Source organism: Mauremys reevesii, linkage group 13, assembly GCF_016161935.1.
Source record: "Mauremys reevesii isolate NIE-2019 linkage group 13, ASM1616193v1, whole genome shotgun sequence".
Classification (NCBI taxonomy): domain Eukaryota; kingdom Metazoa; phylum Chordata; order Testudines; family Geoemydidae; genus Mauremys; species Mauremys reevesii.
The window spans coordinates 18,170,301-18,183,519 of NC_052635.1; the positions used below are offsets into that span (position 1 = coordinate 18,170,301).

The following is a 13,219-nucleotide window of genomic DNA, read 5'->3' on the forward strand; positions in this document are numbered from 1 at the left end:
GGAGCTCAGCAGTTTCTCTTTGAAGTCTGGTCCTAAAGTTTTTTTTGCTGCAGGATGGCCACCTTAAGATCTGCTATTGTGTGGCCAGGGAGGTTGAAGTGTTCTCCTACAGGTTTTTGTATATTGCCATTCCTAATGTCTGATTTGTGTCCATTTATCCTTTTCCTTAGAGACTGTCCAGTTTGGCCAATGTACATAGCAGAAGGGCATTGCTGGCATATGATGGCATATATTACATTGGTGGACGTGCAGGTGAATGAACCGGTGATGGTGTGGCTGATCTGGTTAGGTCCTGTGATGGTGTTGCTGGTGTAGATATGTGGGCAGAGTTGGCATCGAGGTTTGTTGCATGGATTGGTTCCTGAGCTAGAGTTACTATGGTGCGGTGTGCAGTTGCTGGTGAGAATATGCTTCAGGTTGGCAGGTTGTCTGTGGGCAAGGACTGGCCTGCCACCCAAGGCCTGTGAAAGTGTGGGATCATTGTCCAGGATGGGTTGTAGATCCCTGATGATGCGTTGGAGGGGTTTGAGCTGGGGACTGTATGTGATGGCCAGTGGAGTCCTGTTGGTTTCTTTCTTGGGTTTGTCTTGCAGTAGGAGGCTTCTGGGTACACGTCTGGCTCTGCTGATCTGTTTCCTTATTTCCTCGTGTGGGTACTGTAGTCTTGAGAATGCTTGGTGGAGATTTTCTAGGTGTTGGTCTCTGTCTGTGGGGTTAGAGCAGATATGGTTGTACCTCAGTGCTTGGCTGTAGACAATGGATCTTGTGGTGTGTCCGGGATGGAAGCTGGAGGCATGAAGGTAGGCATAGCGGTCGGTTGGTTTTCGGTATAGGGTGGTGTTAATGTGACCATCACTTATTTGCACCGTGGTGTCTAGGAAGTGGACCTCCCGTGTAGATTGGTCCAGGCTGAGGTTGATGGAGGGGTGGAAGCTGTTGAAATCGTGGTGGAATTTTTCCAGAGTCTCCTTCCCATGGGTCCAGATGATGAAGATGTCATCAATGTAGCGTAGGTAGAGAAGGGGCGTGAGTGGACGGGAGCTGAGGAAGCGTTGTTCCAGGTCGGCCATAAAAATATTGGCATATTGTGGGGCCATGTGGGTGCCCATAGCAGTGCCACTGATCTGGAGATATATATTGTCATTAAATTTGAAATAGTTGTGTGTGAGGATAAAGGCACAGAGCTCAGTAACCAGTTGTGCTGTGGCATCATCAGGGATACTGTTCCTGACAGCTTGTATTCCATCAGTGTGTGGGATGTTTGTGTAGAGAGCCTCTGCATCCATGGTGGCTAGGATGGTGTTTTCTGGAAGGTCACCAATGCATTGTAGTTTCCTCAGGAAATCAGTGGTGTCACAGAGATAGCTGGGAGTGCTGGTAACATAGGGTCTGAGTAGAGAGTCTACATATCCTGACAGTCCTTCAGTGAGAGTTCCAATGCCCGAGATGATGGGGCGTCCAGGATTACCAGGTTTGTGGGTCTTGGGTAGTAGATAGAATAACCCTGGTTGGGGCTCTAAGGGTATGTTGATTTGTTCTGGTGTTAGTGTAGGGAGTGTCCTGAGTAGATGGTGCAGTTTCTTAGTGTATTCCTCAGTGGGATCTGAGGGAAGTAGCCTGTAAAATTTGGTATTGGAGAGTTGTCTGGCGGCCTCCTTTGGTAGTCAGACCTGTTCATGATGACAACAGCACCTCCTTTATCAGCCTCTTTGATTATAATGTCAGGATGGTTTCTTAGGCTGTGGATGGCATTGCGTTCTGCACGACTTAGGTTGTGAGGCAAGTGATGTTGTTTTTCCACAATTTCTGTCTGTGCACGTTGGCGGAAGCATTCAATGTATAGGTTCTCGGAGAGTCACAGCTAAATGCCAGGTGGAACAGATTGTTTAGCACAGTTAGCTCATATTCTAAGGCCCATTCAAGGCAGAGTGCCCCATTACCAGACCGGACCGGACTGGAGGAAGAGCTCTGTGTGGCTTGACAGCTTATCTTTCCCCAACAGAAGTTGGTCCAATAAAAGCTATTACCTCACCCTCCTTGTCTAATATCCTGGGACCGACATGGCTACAACTACACTGCAGACAACTTCCCTCCAAGTAAGTGAGCCGGAAGTGAAAAAATAAACTTGGGGGAAGAATCTGGGCACATTTCTTCTGATGTTTTACTGTGAGGAAGGGGCACTTGGTTCTCCCCTGGGGGCTCAATCAAGGCTGGGGAAGAACTCTCCCTGGGCTCTCCGTCTCAGCTGGGGGGTCAGGGGACCCTTACGAACAGTTGTGCTGAAATAGCTGGATGGTTGGTATAAAATTACAACTGTGCATTTGCCAAGCAGATGTAACCCTGTGGGGCGTTATGAAAACGGGAGACTAACAAGCTGTGTGCAGCTGGGGTACTGACACGGGCAGATGCTATGGCCCAATCAGTACTAACATGTAAGAGGGCACACTTGCTATATATGGCTAAAAAAGCAACAACAGTACCAATGCCTGCTCTGCCTGGGCTGCTGAAGGCGCTTGCCTAACAACACACGAGATGTGAAACTGGGTTACAGGCTGCTATTGACTACCATGGGCTTTGGATCAGGCCCTATAGCTACACATGTAGCTTGTGTCACCTACAAGGAAGGCAGCTTTGTCTACTGGCTAAAGAAAGGGATGAGAGTCAGACCCCTTGAGATTTATTCCCAACTCTTCTACTGACTTGCTGTGTGATGCTGGACAGGTCCTTGAACATGTCTGTGGCTCAGTTTCCCCACCTGTAAAATGGGGGCAATAGTGGTGCCCTAACTTTGTGCAAGAGCCTGACAATCTCCAGGTGGAAGGTGCTGCCATAAACACACACACACACGTACACACTCGGCACTTCAGCGCAGCATCTCAGTTATGGCCATTACCCAGATTCTTGCCAAGGTGACCCAAAGGGGTGTGGGCAGCAGGGCGTACTTACGGAAATCTCTATGAGTCTGTGAAATAAAACTTCCCTTGGCTCATGGAATTCAAACAAAAAATACTGCAAGAGAAGAGAAAGAAAACTGAGCAAAGTGCTCCCATCGCAACCCCGAGAGCCCCTCTCCCTGGACACAGCCGTGTCATGTGTGACTTGAATGAGGCTCAGCACCTGTGGAAGTGCTGTGCACTCTGTGTGACACTGGTTGAGTGTAAGCAATACTATGTGCTCCACGTAACGAGCAGTGCTGTGCGCTCCAGTGACACTGGTTGGGGGTGAGCAGTGCTGTGTGCGCCACGTGACACTGGTTGGGGGTGAGCAGTGCTGTGTGCTCTGTGACACTGGTTGGGGGTAAGCAGTGCTGTGCGCTCCAGTGACACTGGTTGGGGGTAAGCAGTGCTGTGTGCGCCATGTGACACTGGTTGGGGGTGAGCAGTGCTGTGCGCTCGGTGACACTGGTTGGGGGTAAGCAGTGCTGTGCGCTCGGTGACACTGGTTGGGGGTGAGCAGTGCTGTGCGCTCGGTGACACTGGTTGGGGGTGAGCAGTGCTGTGCGCTCCGCGTGACACTGGGTGGGGGTAAGCAGAGCTGTGCGCTCAGTGACACTGGTTGGGGGTGAGCAGTGCTGTGCGCTCCGTTGACACTGGTTGGGGGTGAGCAGTGCTGTGCGCTCTGGTGACACTGGTTGGGGGTGAGCAGTGCTGTGCGCTCACTGACAGTGGTTGGGGGTGAGCAGTGCTGTGTGCTCCGTTGACACTGGTTGGGGGTGAGCAGTGCTGTGCGCTCAGTGACACTGGTTGGGGGTGAGCAGTGCTGTGCGCACCGCGTGACACTGGTTGGGGGTAAGCAGTGCTGTGTGCTCAGTGACACTGGTTGGGGGTTAGCAGTGCAGTGCGCGCCACGTGACACTGGTTGGGAGTGAGCAGTGCTGTGCGCGCCACGTGACATTGGTTGAGGGTAAGCAGTGCTGTGCGCGCCTTGTGACACTGGCAGGGGGAGGTAAGCAGTGCTGTGCACGCCGCATGACACTGGCTGGGGGTGAGCAGTGCTGTGCGTGCCACGTGACGCTAGTTGGGGGTGAGCAGTGCTGTGCGCGCCGCGTGACACTAGTTGGGGGTGAGCAGTGATGTGCACTCCAGTGACACTGGTTGGGGGTGAGCAGTGCTGTGCGCTCCAGTGACACTGATTGGGGGTGAGCAGTGCTGTGCGCCATGTGACACTGGTTGGGGGTGAGCAGTGTTGTGCGCGCCATGTGATACTGGTTGGGGGTGAGCAGTGCTGTGCGCGCCATGTGACACTGGTTGGGGGTGAGCAGTTCTGTGTGCTCCGGTGACACTGGCTGGGGGGGGGGGGTAAGCAGTGCTGTGCACTCCGGTGACACTGGCTGGGTGTGAGCAGTGCTGTGCGCTCCAGTGACACTGGTTGGGGGTGAGCAGTGCTGTGCGCTCCAGTGACACTGGTTGGGGGGAGGAAGCAGTGCTGTGCGCTCCGGTGACACTGGTTGGGGGTGAGCAGTGCTGTGCGCTCCAGTGACACTGGTTGGGGGTGAGCAGTGCTGTGTGCGCCACATGACACTGGTTGGGGGTGAGCAGTGCTGTGCACTCCACGTGACACTGGTTGGGGGTGAGCAGTGCTGTGCACACCGCGTGACACTGGTTGGGGTGAGCAGTGCTGTGCCCACCGCGTGACACTGGTTGGGGGTGAGCAGTGCTGTGTGCTCCAGTGACACTGGTTGGGGGTGAGCAGTGCTGTGCACGACGGTGACACTGATTGGGGGTGAGCAGTGCTGTGCGCTCCGCGTGACACTGGTTGGGGGTGAGCAGTGCTGTGTGCTCCAGTGACACTGGTTGGGGGTGAGCAGTGCTGTGCACACCGCGTGACACTGGTTGGGGTGAGCAGTGCTGTGCCCACCGCGTGACACTGGTTGGGGGTGAGCAGTGCTGTGTGCTCCAGTGACACTGGTTGGGGGTGAGCAGTGCTGTGCGCGCCGCGTGACACTGGTTGGGGGTGAGCAGTACTGTGCGTGCCGCGTGACACCGGTTGGGGGTGAGCAGTGCTGTGTGCTCCAGTGACACTGGTTGGGGGTGAGCAGTGCTGTGCACGACGGTGACACTGATTGGGGGTGAGCAGTGCTGTGCGCTCCGCGTGACACTGGTTGGGGGTGAGCAGTGCTGTGCATTCCACGTGACACTGTTTGGGGGTGAGCAGTGCTGTGCGCGCCGCGTGACACCGGTTGGGGGTGAGCAGTGCTGTGTGCGCCACGTGACACTGGTTGGGGGTGAGCAGTGCTGTGTGCGCCATGTGACACTGGTCGGGGTGAGCAGTGCTGTGCGCGCCATGTGACACTGGTCGGGGTGAGCAGTGCTGTGCGCGCCGCGTGACACTGGTTGGGGGTGAGCAGTGCTGTTCTCTCCAGTGATACTGGTTGGGGGTGAGCAGTGCTGTGTGTGCCGGTGACACTGGTTGGGGGTGAGCAGTACTGTTCTCTCCAGTGATACTGGTTGGGGGTGAGCAGTGCAGTGCGTGCCGGTGACACTGGTTGGGGGTGAGCAGTACTGTGTGCTCCGCGTGACACTGGTTGGGGGTGAGCAGTGCTGTGCTCTCAGCCAGCTCTCAGCCACACTGCAGTGTTCCTGGTCCCTTCCTTGCACCATGACCTGTGCAGGTGGCTCTGGACACTCTGCCAATGGGATTCCTGGCCCATGCCACGTACCTCATTGTAAAAGGGGCAGTTCGTTGACTTTTGCGTTGCTGTGTGCCTCTTCTCTTCTCCAACCTTCACCACCACAAAGGGGTCAATGTTCACCCCCACCAGCTTCTGGGCTTCAATGACATTGATCCCGATCTGTGGAAACATGGGAAAGGAATCCACTGACAGGTCCTTTCAGAGCAGCTGGGAGTGCCTCCAATGAGAGGAAAGCTTGCCTGTTTCCTTCCTGCAGCCAGCTATTCCAGAGACACAGCCTGCCCATTAGCCTCTGGCCTTTCTCCGCTGCTTTTTAAAATGCCCTGTTGTCATTATCATCTCTTCCCACCTTAAACAGGTGATGGCATGCTCAGGAGGAGCAGGACAAATAGGAAATCAAAGACTTTACTACAATCCAAGTTACCTTTCCACTGATGTGTGGCAGAGCATTTGCCCCCTAATATTCTATACGTTCACTAGAGCGTCCAGACAAACACTGAAAAAATAGCCAGCGGTTAGAGAACTGCAACATTTACGGCCTGAATGGGCACTGCCCCTGCAGCAGAGATTACACCCAGAGAGAGGCCGCATGGTCAAGCTGGCCTGGGAGTCACGAATCCGCTACTGAGTGGCAGTAGGGCTCAGGCCAGCTGCGTAACCTCCTGGGGCCATGTTCATTGCTGGGATACAGCGGCATTTCCATGTGTCTATTTGCTCGTCCCTAAGATGGGAATAACACCTCCCAGGTGGGCAATGAGGGCCAGTTAATATCTGCACTGCAGATGCAAAAAGCTACAGAAGCACTGTTACTGCTGCTATTATTAGACTACAGGGCGCTGTTTAACAGCTGAGACAGCAAGAGGCTGATGGCTCTCCCCATACTGGGTTCGCAGTTTCTAATCTCCCTTAAACTCATATCTCACTTTATGGCCCAGTAGGAATCCTGGCTCACACTGTTCAAACGATGCACTCTGGAACCAGTTCCATCCCGTGCAGAATGTTCACACAGACTCTCGGCTGCCGCATGGAGGAACACCACCAGCAATGAAAGGAAATATCAACACCCATCTGGGCCCGGCCAGCAGGGTTGGGAATGTAGGCATTTAAGAGCTTATTCAAGGAAAGAAGAGCTCTGCTGAGGCCAGTATGTGATTAACGAGGAATAGAAAGCAGGGATGTGGCGAAGAGGAACCGCCAGACTGTTCCTTGGAGAGGGCGGAGGGGCCTGCCTGTCTGTTAGACATTGAAGGGAGACACTCACCTGGCAGTTAGCTGCCCTGACTGTAGCAGACCTGGCTTGGGGCAGGGATCCAAGGGGAGGCACCTGACTTGCAGGGGGATTGTTTAGTACAATACCTGGAAGCTTTGTTGTCTAGGAGTGGCAAACAGGTCCCACTTGCAGAGGCGTCTGGAACGGCTGCAAGGGAAACAAACCAGCTGAGTGGGCCTCTGAGCAAAGCCCTCCTTTAACTTACTTGGGCCGCAGCCTGCACATGTGCAGAAGTTAGCTTCATTATCCACTGGCACTGATAACACAGTTACACCTACGGGGGAGCTGTAATGGCTGGAGACCCAGGGCCAATCAGCCAAGACATGAGCAAGGAGAAAGGAAACTCCAAACGCTCCTCCCAGACAGCCCAGCAATTCCAAGCAAACTTCCTCTATAGGTGGGTCAGCGAGGGTGAAGGCTCCATGAAGAGGCCACATTTCCTCAAGAGCACCATCACGTCCTGCTACTGGAGAGCAGAAACACCACAGCCTGGCTTCACACAAAGCCACAGGCTGCAGGAAGGGTAAACAAGGCTAGACTGAACCCCCAGGGCCCTGTGGGTAAGACTCGGTGCCTCACCGTACCCCAGCACAGCAGGGATGGGCCCCTGGGCCCAGCTGTGTGAAGAGACACACACCTTCACTAAGCAAAAGGTCCTGCAGAGCACTGGGGGAAAGAAGAGGAGCATGTGCCAGGTACCTCTTGACAGGGCTGAAGACGATGCCCAAGAACTCCATATCAGATTCATCATCATACTCCTCCTCCTCCTCGTCAGTCTCTAGGCCCTTCACCAGCTTCCTGCCCAGTGCCGTGGCCTTCTTATCCAGCTCATGAGCTTGCTTCACGTCAGCTGGCCTGGAAACACATACATACTCATCAGCCTCGTGTGAGACTGCCCAGGCAAGAGAAGGGAGTAGACCAAGGAAGCACTGCTTCTCCAATCCCCGGCATCTGCGCATTGCTCCGAGAGGGCACAGGCTACTTACTGCAGCTCCTCGAATCCAACGTTGCGGATGATTAACTCGGAGCTGCAAGACACAGAATCACTCATCAAAACAGCGAGCCCATTACTGCTGTTCACCAAACACATGCTTCCGAGTCTGCTCTCGCTTTAACTGAACAGCTCCCTGTTGTAAGGCCTTTTTTTTCATTGCAGAGACTGCACAGACTCTGCACAGCATCACTATCTGGCCATCTCCTTACCCCACACCCACCACTGTAACCTCTGAGCTCTTTGGGTCAGAATTTCAGAGCAAGGACAGCCATGATAACTCCCCCTTCTGACTCCGCTGCACTCACACCACATTGCCAGTCTGTGTGCCATCTCGCACAGCCTCTGGGGATTGCCAGGACCAGTAATTACTTACCCCTGTCTTCGCTGTAACACTGTGCACAGCTTCATCCCGTCTCACTTTGACTAGTGCCTTTCCTACTTGCATAGTCTTCTGCAGGGCAGCACAGACCAGCCATCACTGGAGGGAGGTGCAGGCTATCCGCCCAGCGTTGGTAAAGACAAGGCTGCAGCTCTGTTGGATGCTGACATCTACCCCGTGCCTGCCAAGTGGTTTGCAATCCCATGTCCAGGTGAGTAGGCTGGACTGCTGCACTGATCTTACTCACAGCTAAAACAGTTCCATCTGACCAGGCAATCTGTCTCAAACCATCCCACTAACACTGTAAAAAACCACTGCAGACAGGCCCTAAGGGAACAAGGATGGAAGTGCAGAAGTGGCCTGATTTTTTCCTCTTCCATTATTATCAGTACCTGTCTTTCATCTGGTAGACAAAATCCTCTTCAAGCCATGTACCCGCTGAGCCATCAGGAGGCTGGTAGCGCAAATCTAGCTCGATATAGATCTAGGAAGGCAAAGCCAATATGCATGAAGGGCACAGCAGCCAGAGGCTGCCCACTGACACACCAAAGGGTAGGAGAAAGGACATTACAAATAAGAAAGGAAAAGTGAAAAAAACTGTCAAGGGCTTTCGTTCCTGGCTGGCCAGGGAACAAGCAGCCTGGCTGTGCAGAATCCCTGTCTGACACTTCAATAGATGATACTGTATTTGCCCAATCCCCCTTCCAGCCACAGCTCCCTACAGGTTCCCAAACCCAGGGACAAATGGAAGCTAAGCTAAGCTCAGGTTTCCAAGTTTAACATGCACCGCTAGCAGCTTCCCCCCTGGGCTTGGTGCACTGGCTTTGAGGGGTTGTGCAAACTTGGAAATGAGAGGGGGCTAATCTGGCTTTAGCCATTACTGTCTTTGCCGTCACTTGATGCAAAATAGGGTTGAAAATGTGCTAATAACCCAGTTAGCTAACCTGTTCTAAACTGCCACCTAGGGGAGCTGGATTTAACCAGCAATGCTGTTAGTAAACTTCACCTGCAGCTCCCGGAGGTCAAAAGAGGGAGCAGCTTTGCCACTGACATCAGTAGGAGTGGGAGCAGGAATGGGCACTATGGCTACAATTTTCAGAAACAACCAGCAATTACTCAGTTTGGGGACATCCAGTCAGAGATACTGCAGCTCCTTTGGGCTTCATGCAGCTGGGGCTCTCTACAGCTGACAGCTAAGAGAGATCTTCTGCCCACAAGTGACAGAGAGAAGGAAAGTATGTTCAGGTGGTAGAGGCTAGAGCCCTGCGTGGGACTATTTTTTTAAATCCCACTCCCATCCCGTCCCACCCCACAATACCCATTCCCACCTGCTTCCTCATTGGTTTGTGCATTTTTATCCCACTACCACCTGCAAAACCTTAGTCCCCTCAGATCCTTCAAGAGAGACAGATTCCCCCATGGTACTAAAAAAAAGGGGGGGAGGGGTCAGTTAATACAGTGGTTCTCAACCAGGGCTCCGGGGCCCGCGGGGGCTATGAGCAGGTTTCAGGAGGTCTGCCAAGTAGGGCCAGCATTAGACTCACTGGGGCCCTCGGCAGAAAGCCAAAGTCCCGCTGCGTGGGGCTGAAGCCCAGGACCTAACCTCACCACCTGGGGCTGAAGCCGAAGCCTGAGCAATGTGGCTTCATGGGGGCTCCTGCGATGTGGGGCTCTAGGCAGTTGCCCTGCTTGCTACCCCCTAACACCAGACTTTTATATGCAGAAAACCAGTTGTGGCGGCACAGGTGGGCCGTGGGGGTTTTATAGCATGTTAGGGGGGCCTCAGAAAGAAAAAGGCTGAATTAATATATATATAAACCGAATCCAGACATCATTTTTACCACAAAACCCCCCACATCTTGCTTAAACCATGTAAAAAAATACTTTAATTTCCTGTTATAATAGACATCAAATCTCTTTCTATCCTCCAGGAACTTATCTAGTTCTTTTTTTAACCATGTTATAGTCTTGGCCTTTGACCTTCACAACATCCCCTGGTAAAGGGTTAACTGTGCATTGTGTGAAGAAATATTTCCTTTTGTTTGTTTTAAACCTGCTGCTTATTAATGTCATTGGGTGACCTTTGGGTCTTGTGTTATGTAAAGGAGTAAATAACATTTCCTTATTTACTTTCTCCACACTGTTCATGATTTTATACACCTCTGTCATATCCCTTAATTGTCTCTTTTCCAAGCTGAAAACTCACAGTCTTTTTACGCTCTCCTCATACGGAAGCTGTTCCATACCCCTAATCATTTTTGTTCCCCCTCACTGTTTTTTTTTTTTAATTGTAACATTTCTTTTTTGAGGTGGAACAACCAGAACTTCAGGCAATATTCAAGATGTGAGCGTACCATGTATTTATATAGTGGCCTTATGATATTTTCTGTCTTATTATCTATCCCTTTCCTAACAGTTCCCAACACTCTGTTTGCCTTTTTGACTGCTGCTGCACATTAAGTGGATGTTTTCAGAGAACTATCCGCAATGTCGCCAAGATTTCTTCTTTAGTGATAACAGCTAATTTAGACCCCATCATTTTATATGTATAGCTGGGATTAGGTTTTCCAATGTGCATTACTTTGCATTTATCAACGTTGAATTTCATCTGCCATTTTGTTGCCCAGTCACCCAGTTTTGTGAGCTCCCTTTGTAGCTCTTCACAGTCTGCTTTGGACTTAACTCTCTTGAGTAATTTTGTATCATCTGCAAATTTTGGCAAAACAGCATTTACCCCTTTTTCCAGATCATTTATGAATATGCTGAATAGCACTGATCCCAATATAGATCCCTGGGGGACACCACTATTTACCTCTCTCCATTCTGAAAACTGACCATTTATTCCTACCCTTTGTTTCCTATCTTTTAACCAGTTAATGAGCCATGAGACGACCTGCCCTCTCATCCCATTACAGCTTATTTTGCTTAACAGCCTTTGGTGAGGGATCTTGTCAAAGGCTTTCTGAAAGCCTAAGTATGCTATACCCTTGTCCACATGTTTGTTGACCCCTTCAAAGAATTCTAATAGATTGGTGAGGCATGATTTCCCTTTGCAAAAGCCATGTTGACTCTTCCCCATAAATTGTGTTTATCTATGTGTTTGATCATTCTGTTCTTTACTATAGTTTCAACCAATTTGCCTGGTACTGAAGTTAGGCTTACTGACCTATAATTACCAGGATCACCTCTGGAGCCTTTTTTAAAATTTGGTGTCATGTTAGCTATCTTCCAGTCATCTGATACAGAGGCTGATTTAAATGACAGGTTACATACCACAGTTATGCAATTTCATATTTGAGTTCCTACAAAAATCTTGGGTGAATATCATTTTGTTCCAAAACCTCTTCTAATGACACCTCAATCTGGGACAGTTCCTCAGATTTCTCACCTAAATAGAATGACTCAAGCGTGGACATCTCCCTCACATCCTCTGCAGTGAAGACTGATGTAAAGAATTCATTTAGTTTCTCCACAATGGCCTTGTCTTCCTTGAGTGCTCCATTAGCACCTTAATCATCCAGTGGCCCCACTGATTCTTTGGCAGGATTCCTGCTTTTGATGTACTTCAAAAGAAAATTGCTGTTACATTTTGAGTCTTTGGCTAGTTGCTCTTCAAATTCTTTTTTGGCCTTCCTAATTATACTTTTTCACTTAACTTCCCAGAATTTATGCTCCTTTCTATTTTCCTCAGCATGATTTAACTTCCAATTTTTATAGGATGCCTTTTTGACTCTAACCGCTTCTTTTAATTTGCTGGTTAGCCATGGTGACACATTTTTAGTTCTCTTACTATGTTTTTTTTATTATTATTTTGGGGTATACATTTAATTTGAACCTCTGTTTGGTGTTTTTTAAAAGTTTCCATGCAACTTGCAGACATTTCATCTTTGGGACTGCATCTTTTAATTTCCATTTGATTAACTTCCTCATTTTTATGTAGTTCCCCTTTCTAAAATTAAATGCTACTGTGATGGGTTTCTTTGGTGTTTCCCCCTCCCCCCCATAAGAATATTAAATTTAACTACATTATGGTCACTATTACCAAGAGATTCAGCTATATTCCCCTCTTGGACCAAATCTTGTGCTGCACTTAGGACTAAATCAAGCAGTGCCTCTCCTCTTGTGAGTTCCAGGACTAGCTGCTCCAAGCAGTCATTTATGGTGTCAAAAACTTTATGTCTGCATCCCATCCTGAAATGACATATACCTAGTCAATACTGGGGATTGTTGAAATCCACCAGTATTATTGAGTAAGGTTAAGATTCTGTCTGCGGCAGCAGCCTATCCCTGAGCAGAGCCTGGGTCAACTGACCCCCAGACTCAGATATTTCCCCAACGCCAGAGTTGCAAGTTAGTCTGTGCAACAGCACTGCCCAGCCAGGAGCCCTCCTGCGGCCTCACTGTGAAGCAGACACTCTAGACTCCCAGCCTGCTCCAGATCCAGTTCCTGTTCCTGGCCTGATCCCTGTTCCAGCCTTGCCCATGTCCTACCCTGACCTTGCTCCAGGCCTGTTACTGACCCGCTCCGCCCTGCATCCACCTCCTGACTCCTAGCTCTGACCTTGGCCTGCATCTGGACTCCAGCTATGGTACTGATTTGGCTTGTCCACGGACTCTGACCACCCGGCTTCAACCTCTGTTCCAACCACCAGGCCTGACTGCCTGGCACCAGGGAGAAAGGTGGAGAGTTGCTGGCATGTGACACCCTTGCAAACTAGCAATGTCCAGTGTCTCACTGAGGATCCACTTAAAGCTGTGAAATACACACCAGCTGTTAAAGAGCACATGCCCTCTCAGACCACTTGGAGATCGCATTGAGTGGCATACGTAACACTATATCACAGGCTGCTGCTGGAACAATCAGCCTCAGAAAGTCACACAAGACACCTTGGCTTTCTGAAGAGGCCTCTGATAGATGAGCGAAAAAGGCAGAAGTACACAAGC

At 50.6% G+C, this 13,219-nt stretch overlaps 1 protein-coding gene across 3 annotated transcripts in view; it reads right to left on the reverse strand.

The window, feature by feature from the left end:
* LOC120381247 (fer-1-like protein 4) overlaps nt 1-13,219 on the reverse strand; it is a 119,285-nt gene that overhangs the window by 87,748 nt on the left and 18,318 nt on the right. For 2 of the 3 annotated variants that reach the window (XM_039499416.1, XM_039499415.1), the window contains 6 exons: nt 8,668-8,759; nt 7,889-7,930; nt 7,602-7,757; nt 6,989-7,049; nt 5,660-5,791; nt 2,947-3,009 (listed from right to left, as the gene is read on the reverse strand). In XM_039499416.1, the coding sequence (XP_039355350.1) occupies nt 2,947-3,009; nt 5,660-5,791; nt 6,989-7,049; nt 7,602-7,757; nt 7,889-7,930; nt 8,668-8,759 (546 nt within the window). Of the gene's footprint in view, nt 1-2,946; nt 3,010-5,659; nt 5,792-6,988; nt 7,050-7,601; nt 7,758-7,888; nt 7,931-8,667; nt 8,760-11,663; nt 11,797-13,219 lie in introns of those variants that run through there. The other variant, XM_039499417.1, reaches the window with a different exon arrangement.